At 49.9% G+C, this 12,244-nt stretch overlaps 2 protein-coding genes across 28 annotated transcripts in view; one reads left to right on the forward strand and one right to left on the reverse strand.

The window, feature by feature from the left end:
- Diaph1 (diaphanous related formin 1) overlaps nt 1-2,670 on the forward strand; it is a 91,924-nt gene extending 89,254 nt beyond the window's left edge. For both annotated transcript variants that reach the window (XM_034518092.2, XM_076912758.1), the window contains one exon: nt 779-2,670. In XM_034518092.2, the coding sequence (XP_034373983.1) occupies nt 779-936 (158 nt within the window). In that variant the 3' untranslated portion in view covers nt 937-2,670. The remainder of the gene's footprint in view (nt 1-778) is intronic.
- Nucleotides 2,671-4,380: 1,710 nt separating this feature from the next.
- The window catches only part of LOC117719689 (protocadherin gamma-C4), a 176,213-nt gene continuing 168,349 nt past the window's right edge, over nt 4,381-12,244 (reverse strand). For all 26 annotated transcript variants that reach the window (XM_034517887.2, XM_034517888.2, XM_034517896.2 and 23 more), the window contains exons 3-4: nt 10,356-10,444; nt 4,381-6,316 (exon numbers count right to left, since the gene is read on the reverse strand). In XM_034517887.2, the coding sequence (XP_034373778.1) occupies nt 6,090-6,316; nt 10,356-10,444 (316 nt within the window). In that variant the 3' untranslated portion in view covers nt 4,381-6,089. The remainder of the gene's footprint in view (nt 6,317-10,355; nt 10,445-12,244) is intronic.

The following is a 12,244-nucleotide window of genomic DNA, read 5'->3' on the forward strand; positions in this document are numbered from 1 at the left end:
CACATATGTTTTACACATTGAAAAGGTGGGAAAGAGGCAGGCCTGTGGACCTTGGTTGTTGGAGAAACGCATGGGAGTGTGCTGTGCATGTGATGACAGTTAGTGGCTACGCTCTTCTTTGCAAGACCCCCTCCAAGCCAACTAAAGCTGTCTCTTGCTAGAACAGGCTTTCCTGAGGCAGCCTTATAGTTTTACCTACGACCTTTCTATGGAGTGCCTACAAAATAACAATACTGTTTGGTAGGCTTTAACATACTTAATTCCAACAAACCTAAAGGAGAAAGTGGATTTTGAATACTATTTTTCTTGATACATGACACAGCCAACACTTATATCAGCTCTTCTTTTTTTTAAAGATGTATTTTTATTTTATGAGTGTTTTGCATATATTTATGCAAATGCATCCTTGTGCGTGCCAGGTGCCCATGGAGGCCAGAAAAGGGCACTGGGTTCCTTGGAACAGAAGTTATAGATGGTAGTGAATCGCCATTCAGGTGCTAGAAAGCAAATGCAGGTCCTCTGCAAGAACAGCCAGTATTCTTAACTGCTGGGCCGTCTCCCTGGCCCTTCAAGTCCTCTTCTGTCCAAAACTGTATCCAAACCTTCGTACTTGCCCCCAAAGGTATATTTTGAGTTTTTGGCTTACCTTCTGATAAGGCCTCAGAACCAGACAAGGCAGCCACAATTGCATGGCTTCTGGCTGAATACCTGCTTTAGAATTGTAATGAGATTAGAAACCAGGCCTTCTGTGAATAGAGTCTCATTTTTTCTCTTGCAGTCAACAGGAAGGCTGGGTGTGCAGTCACATCTCTGCTAGCCTCAGAGCTGACCAAGGATGATGCCATGGCTACTGGTCCTGCTAAGGTGCCCAAGAAAAGTGAAGGAGTCACCACAATCCTTGAAGAAGCCAAGGAACTGGTTGGCCGTGCAAGCTAAGCTGGGCTTTATGGCCATTGCTGCTCCGAGGCGAAGCCCAGACTGTCTACCTGCAGCATGTGCCTAAATGGTCAAGGAGATATCCCTCTGCGGTGGCCACTCCACCACCTGACCCTGTCTTTCTGTCTGGCCTGCTGCTCTCTGAACACCACATACAGCTTCAGCTGCCTGGAGGCCAGAAGGAAGGGGCAGTGTAGGGTGGCCTGAGCCCAGCCCAGCCAGCCATGGCTGTTGTATTACCAAAGCAGGGTCCGTGTTTGCTGCCTTAACCCTGTCCTCCTCTGTGTTACCCAGAGGTCCTGGTCTCAGACAGAACCCAGCCTGCTTTCTCAGCCACTCTCTGGTGGGCCTTCCCCTAGGTCAGTCTTGCTGCATTTGTGCTTTTCTTTTGTGGTTTCTCTGGCCCTGAGAATAGCATGGGACTTGTGAACCTTCGGGCTAGATCTTTTCACTGCTGTCACCTCTGCTTTTCCTCCTGGCAGTTATTTATTACTAGTGCTGTGGCATTGGGAGCTGCTTCTGCAAAAGCAGGAAGCAAATCCCACCCTTACCCCACTTTCCTGGGAAGGTCTCCCAGGCAAAGGGTCTCAACCACTCTCCCTGTTCCACTGTGGCCCAGGTCTGAGCCATAGGCAGGTAGCTAGGGCATAGTGACAGTGTGGGGCCCGCCCCCTGCCCGCTGCCATGCTTTATGCCCTTGCCTCCCTGGTTCCTCTGCACCAGCCCCCTGACCTCCACCCTGCAACTGAGCTCCCTCTCCCATGCCTTCCCCAAAGCTTTGGTGCATCTCATTTGGAGTGTGGGCTGTAGTGTGACCATCCCAACACCTCACCCCCTCCATCCAAGGAAATGGGAGGTGGAGCCTCCTGGCTGAGAAATTGTTTTGCAAATGGATCTATTTTTATATGAAAAAAATTTTTTTAAGAAAAATAACTTTGGTCCCCTTTCCCGTCCATAATAAAAGAGGCTTTGATGGTAGGTTCAAGCATCCCTGGGGTCAGTCCTGAACATGGCCTAAATATTGGCCTCACCCCTCAAGACTAAACCTGAGGTCAAGGCAGACCCTTACCTAGCATCAGTTCTGGGGCAAGAGAAATTTCTCTGGGTGGGCTGGGCCACACCATAGGGGGTAGTAAGAGCTCAGATGCTGTGTTTTCATGAATGTATTAAATTATCATCAAGCCAAACGTGCAGATGCTAAGTGGACGCTGAGAAGCGGCACAGGGGTGCCCTGCCCCACATATAACAGTGAGCCAGACTGGGTGGCCCAGACCTCAGGAAGCCCAGATTCTCTGTTTTAGGGTCACTGCTTGTTCTCCTCCAAGGCCCCTTTCAGCTTCCCCTCCGAGGCTACAGAGAAGGAATGACACTGTCCAGGCTTGACACAGAGTTGCCAGAGCATGGAGGAGTTAGGACACAAGGGCCAGTGCAGAAGCCTTGTGGCCAGGGAGCACTGTTTGGGTTGTGTCCTAGGAACAGTGGCAGCTCCTGGGCTCTTTCCTGGGAAGACTGAAGTAGGGGCTGGTTCTTCTCCGAGCTGCCATCTTGCTCGCTGACATATGGGGCTTTGACCCTTTTCTTTTTTTTAATCACTTTTGCTAAAATGCATTTAATTAAAATTTTTTTAAGTAGAGGGGGTAAAATGCAAACCCCTTGCCTCCTGGGCTTTTGGGATGTCATCACCTCCAGTTTGATGGGTTTGTTTCCAACTGTCAATAAAGCATTGAAACAGAACCAACCTCTGGCCTCCTTTGTAAAATTCTTGACTGGTTCTTTTCACTGTAGTGGTCTAGGCTTTTCTTGGTGGTTGTTGATCTTTCAAGTCGGTCAAAAGCTAACCAGTCCTGCAGTCTAGCATGGGCATGGCTCAGTTCCATGATGGTTTCTGTGAGCCACGGCCCCCTTACAGGGCTGTTGTCTGTTTACTCCAGCTTCTTCCACACTGACCCTTGGCTCACCTCCAGCTTCCCACTTCCTGGCTCTTCCAGATGCCAGTCTTCTGGTCATTACCTATTTCCTGTATCCCCACCAAGTTAAAGGTGCTTAACCCTGGCGCTGGAATCCTGAGCCTGCCCAACCTGGGTCAGAAGTCCCAGCCCAGATACCAAAGGTCTCGGTCACTAAGCTATGTTTGTTTGTTTAAGCAAGTTGTAACCTCAACAAAGACACCTTAACAGTGAGCAGACCCATGGGGGACAAGAAGGGCCCTTGGACAGCCCTATACTAGAAATAAAACACGTTTAAATAGCTCCTGGGCCTGCGCAGCTGCCTCTTGTGGCAGAGGCAGAGATGTGGGGGTGGCTACCTGCCTTGAAACCCTAGAGGCTATCCATTTCCGCTCATCTTTTGGTGTCCACATACCAATTAGGGGACCAGCCACAGCTGCTCTTTGCCCTACCGTCTGCTTTCTTGCCCGGAATAGAACCCAGGCACTCAGTACCCCGCCCTTCCAACACTAGGCTCTGAGAAAACCCTGATTTCCTCTCAGCAACCTCACACACCACCACCCTTCCCACGCAAAGTCAAAGTCGCCTGGAAGGTTTGGTTTCCATGGCAACAGACCAGAAGGTGGCAGAGCTGGTGACCAGAATCCGAGGGAGGGAGCCCAGAAACTGCTCTTCTGGCTCTTTTGATGGACATGCTCTCACTAACCCTCCCGAAAACCTGTGGGTCTGTGTCCTGGTCAACCTTCCTGACTCCAGGAGCTGCAAGAACCTAGGAGTCAGAAGAGCCACGCTGGGAGGGGGACTGAGGAAAAGGCTGGGTCCCCAAGCCATCTCCTCGTGCCATCCCTTCAATTGATTTTGCTGCTATAAAAAGAATGTGAAAGCAAGTTCCACTTAGAGAAACTGAGGCCCTGGGTAGGGAACACAGTATTGAGAAAATTTTCTCCGGGGCATTTATTCCTGCTGTTCCTAAAACCTCTAGGCAGCTGCAAGGGAGGAGGGGAGGGAAAGGAGAATCCTTCCTCCTCTGGATCAGCCCCCTCTCTTAGATGAAGGGAGGTAGCTAGTGGGGAAGGGGCGGGAACAAGGAAAAAGTCCCCAGCGCCCTCCCATCCCCACTCACGCTTCTGCTCCCCGCCCCCCATGCAGGGTCTCCTTTTCTGCCTGGAGACAGCCCTGAGAATAAATCTGTGCACTCAGTTGCGCACGCATTCAAATTCCCCACCCCCACAATGGACTCTCCAGCGACACCACCACCGCATACTGATCCACAAGCACCATTACAGTTCATCACATATTATTAGAGACGCCAGGAAATCGGAAACATGCACTCCATATTGGACAGTCAGATGCGCACTGCACAAGCACACGCAATTCAAAAATAGATCGAGACAAAAACAAGACACAACTATGATCCTTTGATTCTATTATTTAAGACAAACCCCTCGACTCCACCCACATGTTCTGTGTTCCATTTCTTAAACAGACGCAGTCAGACTTTCAGAAGAAACCATTTTTTATTTTTAATTTTCGAAGAAAAAAGCCATATAAATATTAGAGTATAAAACTTGCGAGAGATATTGGAAGGGGGATGGGCAGGAGCTACGCGACTATGCGAAGAGAAGCTTTTATAGAGAAGTCAGTACAGGGAGGGGTCGCCGCAGCGTGTGGACACAGCACAAAACACAGCACGGGCCGCGCAGGCAGATTGAGATTCAAAGGACAGACGGCTGCGTACAGCCCACTGCCCGCTGCCCACTCACCATCACGTAAAAGCACACCACACTATACTATTGGCTATTCTACACCAACGGGGGGGGGGTGTGGGAGGGGGCTTCTACACTACCGTAAGGGCTGGGGCAGAGGGAGTTCTATGCACAAGGAGGCACTGGGGGGCTTTAACCGGTCTCTGGCCACGAGGGGGTGGCCTGGGGGGCCTGGGCAATGGCCTTCTGAGAAGAAATGGCACCCGGTAAGGTGGAGGCCAGGGGCTTGAGGACTACAGGGGCCCAGTGGAAAAGCCCCATCATTGGCTGAGACCTTATGGCCACTTGGTCCCTTTTTCTAGCTACTGGACTAGACCCAGGGTCCAAGAATGACATTGCTGGGCCTCCCTTCCTGCTAGGACCACTGACCTTTCCACCAAAGGGCACCTCTGGAGTACCCAGCACCCACAGAGGCCCCTCTTTGCTATCTGGTCTTAAACTTGGACTGAAATGTCAGCTTAAATCCATTGGTCCCGGTGGCTCAGCCCAAGCTGCCCAGGCTGAACCAGGATGGAGGGGTCTGGCCTGGTGTTTGTCTATGGCTAGAATTTGAGGATTGAGCCAGTACCCTGGGTACATACAGAGCCCCTTGCAAGACCCTATTAACAGGCTGTTTTGTCCACTGCCCCACTCCCAGCAGTATACACTCAACTTCCCTTTAGTTTACCACCCCCTACTGTCTCCAGACATGCAAAGGAGTCTCTTCTTTGAGGTGTAGGGAAGTCACAGCATGCAGTGGGAACATCAAACAATGAAAAACAAAAGACTAGTAGTCCCCAGGCATTGAAAAGAGGCTTGGTAGCAAAATGCCTTCCCAAAATCCAGCAAGCATCATCAGTACCAGAGGTATGGTGACTGTCCCCCAAAACTTAAGCATTGGTCTCAGGCTCTAGAAGGAAATGAGAAGACTGGTCCCAAACCACGCTTTGGGGGAAAGCAGAACTGAAGGAGAGACCTTAAGATTGTAATACTCTCTCAACTGTTCAGAACTAGGAGCCTGCTTAGCTCGCCTGTCACCCCAACAGCCCAACTCTCTTGCTCAAAGAGAGGGACTGAAGGAGTGGGTAGGGTGGGGAGAGGGAGGCAGGAGAGGGATGAGCCTGGCTGGGTTGGAAGATGGATGAGTTCAGCTGTAACTAAGGGAGTGTGGCATGGTTTTGTGTGTGTATGTCCACACTAACCCTGCTACCCATGTGGGTACAATCACTGATTGGATAGGGGGGTCCCAGCAGAACTCTCTTTGCATATTCAACCCCCTAGGGTACAGAGAGGGGGGTGTTGGCTTGGGCACTTGTTTCTGTTTCCCAACGGGGAGCATGGCCATGGCTCCTACCAGTATCCTGGGGTGAGCCCTGAAATTCTGAGGCCTGGGTACAAGTAAGGACAAGCTGGACTGGCTGGGGAGGGAGGCTGCCCTGTGGCTCAAGGCCTGGCCTCCACGTTACTTCTTCTCTTTCTTGCCGGACTTCTTCTTGTTGCCATTACCACCTGCTGGAGCCTTGCCATCTCGTTTGCCAGCGGCATTGGTCAGCGTGGCATTGCTGCCAGGGATGTACACGTTCTGGCGGTAGTCAGGCACATGCTGCAGGGTAAACTGGGGTCCGTATCGAGCGCTCAAACCCATGGTGCCAGCGCCCCCTCCCAGAGTGGAGCTCCCATCAGCGGCTTCTGCAGAGACAGAGGAAGAACAGATGGTCAGTTGGGGTCAGTGACTTCCTTGCACTGCAAGTAGTGAATGCCTGGACCCCAGCACTGGGAATACAGTGGTCACTGAAGCCGTCTCTGTGGGCACAGGGGGAGAAGTCAACAGTGACCTGACCCGTGATCCTCAACAAGTCTACCCAGCCTCTACCATCAGTTTTGTAAATACCTTCACTTGCATAAACTGAAGGTAAGCTAGAAAGTCTCCCCTTCTAAGGTGTTTGCTTAGACTAGTGTTTGGTATGTGGCAAGGGCTCAAGATGTGCTAGCTAGCATTTCTCTAAGGCTTCAAACACTTGTCTCTGCTTTCCACGCTAGACCATGATTTGTGCATTATCATCTTCCCCTAACCAAGGCTTAGCACAGGACATGTGCTCAGCAGCTCTGCCATTAATTTATATGCAGGAGTGTTCTTCCATTCATATACATATGTCTATCTGTGTGGTACTAGGAATTGAACTTACGGCCTTGCACATGCTAGGCAAACACTTCCCCAGCTGAGCTCATACCCAGCCCAGCCCTTAATTTGTTGGTTGGTTTGGTTTGGTTTGGTTTGGTTTGGTTCTTCTTGGGTTTTGTTGTTGTTTGTTGGGGTTGGTTTGGTTCAGTTTGGTTTTTAGGAGACAAGGTTTCTCTGTGTAGCCTTGGCTGTCAAGGAACTCGATCTGCAGACCAGACTGGCCTTGAACTCAGAGATCCACCTGCCTGTGCTGGGATTAAAGGTGTGGGCCATTTTTGTTGTTTAAATTGTTTTTTTTTTTTTTTTAACTATGTAGCACTGAGCTGACCTGGAACTATTTAGACCAGAGCAACCTGAGTGCTAGATTAAAGGTATCCTGGCCCAGGCCTTGGTTTCTTGAGACAGACTCACCCAGGCTGGTTTTAGGCTTAGTCTTTGCCTGCCTCTGCCTCTGAGTGCTGTGATTGTAGGTGTGTGTTAACATGCCAGCTCAACAGAAGCATTCCTTTTTTTTTTCCCCCTATCCTCCACCCTGCCAAGCCCCAGTGCTAAGGCTCCAACCATGGGCAAGAGGTCTTAGCATTGAGCCATTGGGTTTTGTTTTTTATTTTTTTTCTTTCTTTCTTTTTGAGACAAGGGCTTGCTAGATAGACCAAACTAGCCTTGAACTTGAAATCCTTCAGCTTCCATCTCCTGGAGGCTGAGATTATAAGCTTTGTCCACACTAGGCCTGGCTGCATCCACTTCTTGACAGCACTGGACTGCCTACTCCATGGCAAGTACATATATGGCCACTGAATCTTAACACTGCCGGCACTCAGCCAAGCATGTGGCTGTGTCCTCCCTCATTTTATAGAATAGGGAGCCAATGCTGAGAGAAGGCCAGAACCAGGCAATATGTGTTTTAGTGGGACTTCACACTACAGTATCTGAGTGATGGGAACATGTTCTTCTACCGTTACTACCAACGTGGATCTATTCCTGCTCTGGGGGGCAAAGACATGGGCAAAGGAGGGCTGCCCCTCACTCTGGGAGATGATGGTCCTTGGAACAAATATCTTAGGTACAGCCTAGGCATGGGGCTCAGTGCCTGAAGCAGATGACTGGATGCCACTTAGGCCAACTTCCTGGAGGAGCTCAAAGCTGCACACTTGCTTAAAAAGCAGGTTCCTTGTCTGCCTGGGAATGAGATCCAGATGACTAGAGTCCACCTGAGCAGCTGAAGCACAGAAATAACCCATCATGGGGCTTCCGTGAGGATTAAAGGAAACAGGCACTCAGGAAATCCTACTCTGCTGCCCCTCAGCCATCTGTGTCACCCAGTGTGATGATGTCCAGTCCACTGTATTCCTTCTGAATGGAGCTGGTGGTGGGGAGAGAGGTATGAGTTGGGCTCCTAGATTCCCAGTTGGAGGCTCTGAAACCCTCGACACAGAGAGAGTTGAAGGCCTTGCCCAGCCTAGCCAAAAGCTGGAGCATTTTTTCCCCTAGCCTGTGCCTCCACCCTCGACCTTGGAGCTGAGACTAAGGCTGGAGAGGTTGAGTAATTCTGGGACATCAACCAGGGATTGAGAAATAGAGACCAGAACCAGAAATATTTCCAGTTTGGGTCTGAGGGGAAGGCAAGAGACGGGAAGAGCAGAGATGTGCCAAGGTCTCTCCACCTTGGCAACCTGGAGTCTGGGTTTCCACAACCCTCTATATCCAGTCTTCAAATTCCTGGAGCAAAAGGCCTTCTGGGAACGGGCCTGGTAGGAGGGACCTGCTGCCCACCCTCCCCACCCCTTTCATTTGCTGACATCTCCCTAATTAACTCCAGGAGGTACCAGCCCTCCATGGCTCACCCTTCCCCTCAAACTCACAGCCTCCTCCAACCTGGTAATGCAAGGGGGAAGGGCCCAGATCTAGTTTCAAAGAGCCAGGATTCCAAAGTGATTTAGGGGATTGAGAAGATAGGTGTGTGTGTGTGTGTGTGTGTGTGTGTGTGTGTGTGTGTGTGTGAGTGAGTGTGTGTGTGTGTGTGGTGTGTGTATGTGTGTGTGTGTGTATCTGTGTATGGTGTGTGGGGTGTGTGCATGTGGGGTGTGTGTGTGTGTGTATGTGTGTGGTGTGTGTGCCTGTGGGATGTGTGTGTGCATATGGTGTGTGTGTGTGTGTGTGTGTGTGTGTGTGTGTGTGTGTGTGTGGTATAGAGCTGCTTCTGCCCCCAAGCACTCAATTAGGAAGGAATGTGGAGGAACTGAGAAGGAGATTGAACAAAAAGACAGGAAGTGCTCCACTAAATGACAAGAAGGCAGGCCCACCCACATGCTACAGGCACCCAAGATCTCTGAGAATCATTCAAAATGGCCACTTGGTGGAAGAGAACGTGAGGAGATTAGGAGGGAGAGAAATTGAAGATGCAGAAAGGACACTGGAATCCTGCCCTGTCAGCTCTGCCGGTTCAGAGTCTCCAAAGGCCTTTCTGATTATATCCTAACCCCCAAGACTTGGCCTAGGCAAGGACCAGGGGTTGCTCCAGTCTCAGAAAAAAAAACATACTTAGAAATGCAAAGAGACTGGATCGTTTCCAGTGGAGGAAGGGTGCTGGCCTCCCTCCAGCTCCAAACTCATTACCGCCTTGCCCTGGTCCCCTTAATATTGCCAGTCCAAGTCAGACAAAGACCCCACAATAACAATAACCAGAGTTAGCCAAGGAAGTGAGACCAAAACTGGCACAGCTGCAAACCGCAGCCTTCTTTTGGGTGCCCCTCCCCCAAGTGTTTATTTAAGAGCTCTCTCAAGGGTCCCTCCCTTCTCAGGGCTGGCTGGGCTGGACTCCAGCAGCTTCTCAGGCTCTGGGGTTTGGAAGTAGGTGTGAAAGTGAGAGCCGGGCCTGACCCTGCCACCTTAGTCCTGGAGTCTATTCCCCTCAGAGCCCAGGGCTGGGGCCTTGGGTCAGGTCCTGTGTGGGCTGGAGGGGTGGAGCCCTGACAGGGAAGCATGCACGCGGCCATGAGAGACCTTCTGGGAAGGTTTTGGGCCATAAATACTGTTTCCATGTCTGTTTTTAGCATCTGAATTTGGGCTGAAAAGATTGCTTTCTGGCCTTAGGGCTCAAGGCCACAACAGCTAAAGAGACCTGTTTACTTCCCTCAAGGGCTCAACCTGGCATCTCCCCAGGCCCAATGTGTACAGCTGACCTCTCAGGGATCTCAGCCCTGTGCCCCAGAAGTTGACAGCTCCTATCATCTGTCCCCCATCTCTATCCTTTGGTCAGCCATAGGCCAGGCCTCATTCAGTCTCACAGACATCAAGGGTAAGATTACTAAATCATAATAAGTAAAAATACATGGTTTTCAGCTGTCTCTGAATTTTGAGTAGACGAGATTTTTTTTTTCTTTTTTACATAGTTTGCCTCGTGTAAACAGTTTAAGATGAAGCTACGTCACTGACGATCACCTGGTCTTCCAGAGAAGCCACACAGACTTAGACTTCATCCATAGCTATGATGGCAGCACCCCTCCGTCAGACCCTCACCCTACCACACCCATGGCTACCACTTACCACTGGCAGAGGCCAAGATCATGGCTTGCAGCATCTCTGTATCGAACTGGTTGTTGGGCCAGGTGCCGGTTTCATCACCATTTTGGGATCTGCAGAGACAGTGACAAGGTCAAACCCTGCTCATTCTCCCCCAGCTTCTTCCCGGGGTCCCCAAATCCCCATCCTTATCCCCCATCTCCACCCTACACCCTATGCCTAAGACTTGTTCCTGAGTGGAGTAGGTGGAGTTTATATAACCCTTCAATGCCAGACCCCAGTATGCCCATTGCCCAAGACCAGCCAGCTTCATGCTGTCTCAGATGCATCAACTGAATGCCATCCCGCCGTCCTTCATGATAGGATGTGATCTATTGTCACAGCCTGAGACATCAGGCCATCTTCTGAGAACAGTGAAAGACGACAATTTGAGAGAATGTCTCATAACTAGAGGAAGGTCCAGACATGAGAGAGAAATATTCAGGTAACTCAGGAGGCCTCAAGTAACCCCACAGCAGTTGCCCAAGCTCAGACTTGCTCAGTGTTTTCCTAAGCCCTCAGGATAAAGTCTATAGTCGCTACACCAAACTGTCCGTTCTGCTTCACAGCCCATCCTCCCCACTGCCAAACAGCCTATCATCAAACAGTTTCCCAGTAACTTCCCCTTCAGGTTCTCTGCTGTTGATGCCCAGAATGTTAAACCACACAGCCTTTGTTCCAGCAGTATAAATAAAATGAGTGGGTGGGGGGATTGGGATTCTCAAATTTAGCAGTGCTGGGCTGAGCCCAGCCTGGTCCAGGAGCTACTCTGCTCCTTCATTACTTTGACCCCTGTGGTGTGGGGCCAGTGTCTGCCTCCAGCTGAAGCACTCAGTAGGTCGCTTAGAAGCACTGTGCATTGAAAAACATGAAGTGACTCATGTTTTAAAATATCTCAAGAGTGCTATGGAATTGTAACTATGCTCAATGAGGGATTGTCCCATAGTGCCAATTTCCCTGTGTGTCTTCTTCCTTTCTCCCTGTTTCTGTCTGTCTCTGTTTTTTGTTTGTTTTCGTGACAGTCTCACTCTGTAAGCCAAACTGGCCTCCAACTCATATAACCCATGTGGGCCTCAAACTCACAGTAATTCTCCTGCCTCGGCTTTGTGAGTGCTGGGATTATAGGTATTTACAACCATACCTAGCCATCATGTGGATTTTCAAGGATCAAATCACTCTAGTTTGAGGGGTGAGGGAAGAAACCCCACATACACCACTCCACACACATCCTGCCACACACTGGCATAGTCTGACACAGAGATGTTCCACCCAATAAACAGTAGCTGCCTGGCTGGGCCTGGTGGTGCATTCCTATAATCCTAGCACTTGGGAGGCTGAGGCAGGAAGATATTGGAGAGTTTCAGATCAATCTGAGCTGCATTGAGATAAACTTGCCACAAACAAACAAGTAAATAAATAAAAGTTGCTAAGGAGAAGAGCTCAAGGGAGAGAATTAGGTCCCGATAAAGTAAAAAAGAATTTGGTTTCAGGGCAGACCCTGAAGAGTAGAAGAGAACATGTGTACACGTTCAAGTGTGAAAGTGTGCATGTGTACACGTGTGTAATCCTAGCAGTCTGGAGGCTGAGGGAAGAAGAGTGTAATTTTTAAGGCCAGCCTTGGTTATATAGAAAGGCTGAGTCAAAAAAAAAAAAAAAAAAAGCCTGAAAAACAAAACAAAACAAAAACAGACAAGGACCAGCTTAGTGGTAGAGTGCTTGTCTAGCATGCAGAAGGCTTGGAGTTCCATGTCTAGCCTAGCAGAAGATAAATAAATAAATACTTTTATTTATAAGCTTTATAAGGATGGACACTGTGATGGGCAGCTGTAGTCCCAGGAATTATGGAGGCCGAGGTGGGGTGATTAGTTGAGCCT

The sequence above is a fragment of the Arvicanthis niloticus genome, chromosome 14, assembly GCF_011762505.2.
Source record: "Arvicanthis niloticus isolate mArvNil1 chromosome 14, mArvNil1.pat.X, whole genome shotgun sequence".
Taxonomy (NCBI): Eukaryota; Metazoa; Chordata; class Mammalia; order Rodentia; family Muridae; genus Arvicanthis; species Arvicanthis niloticus.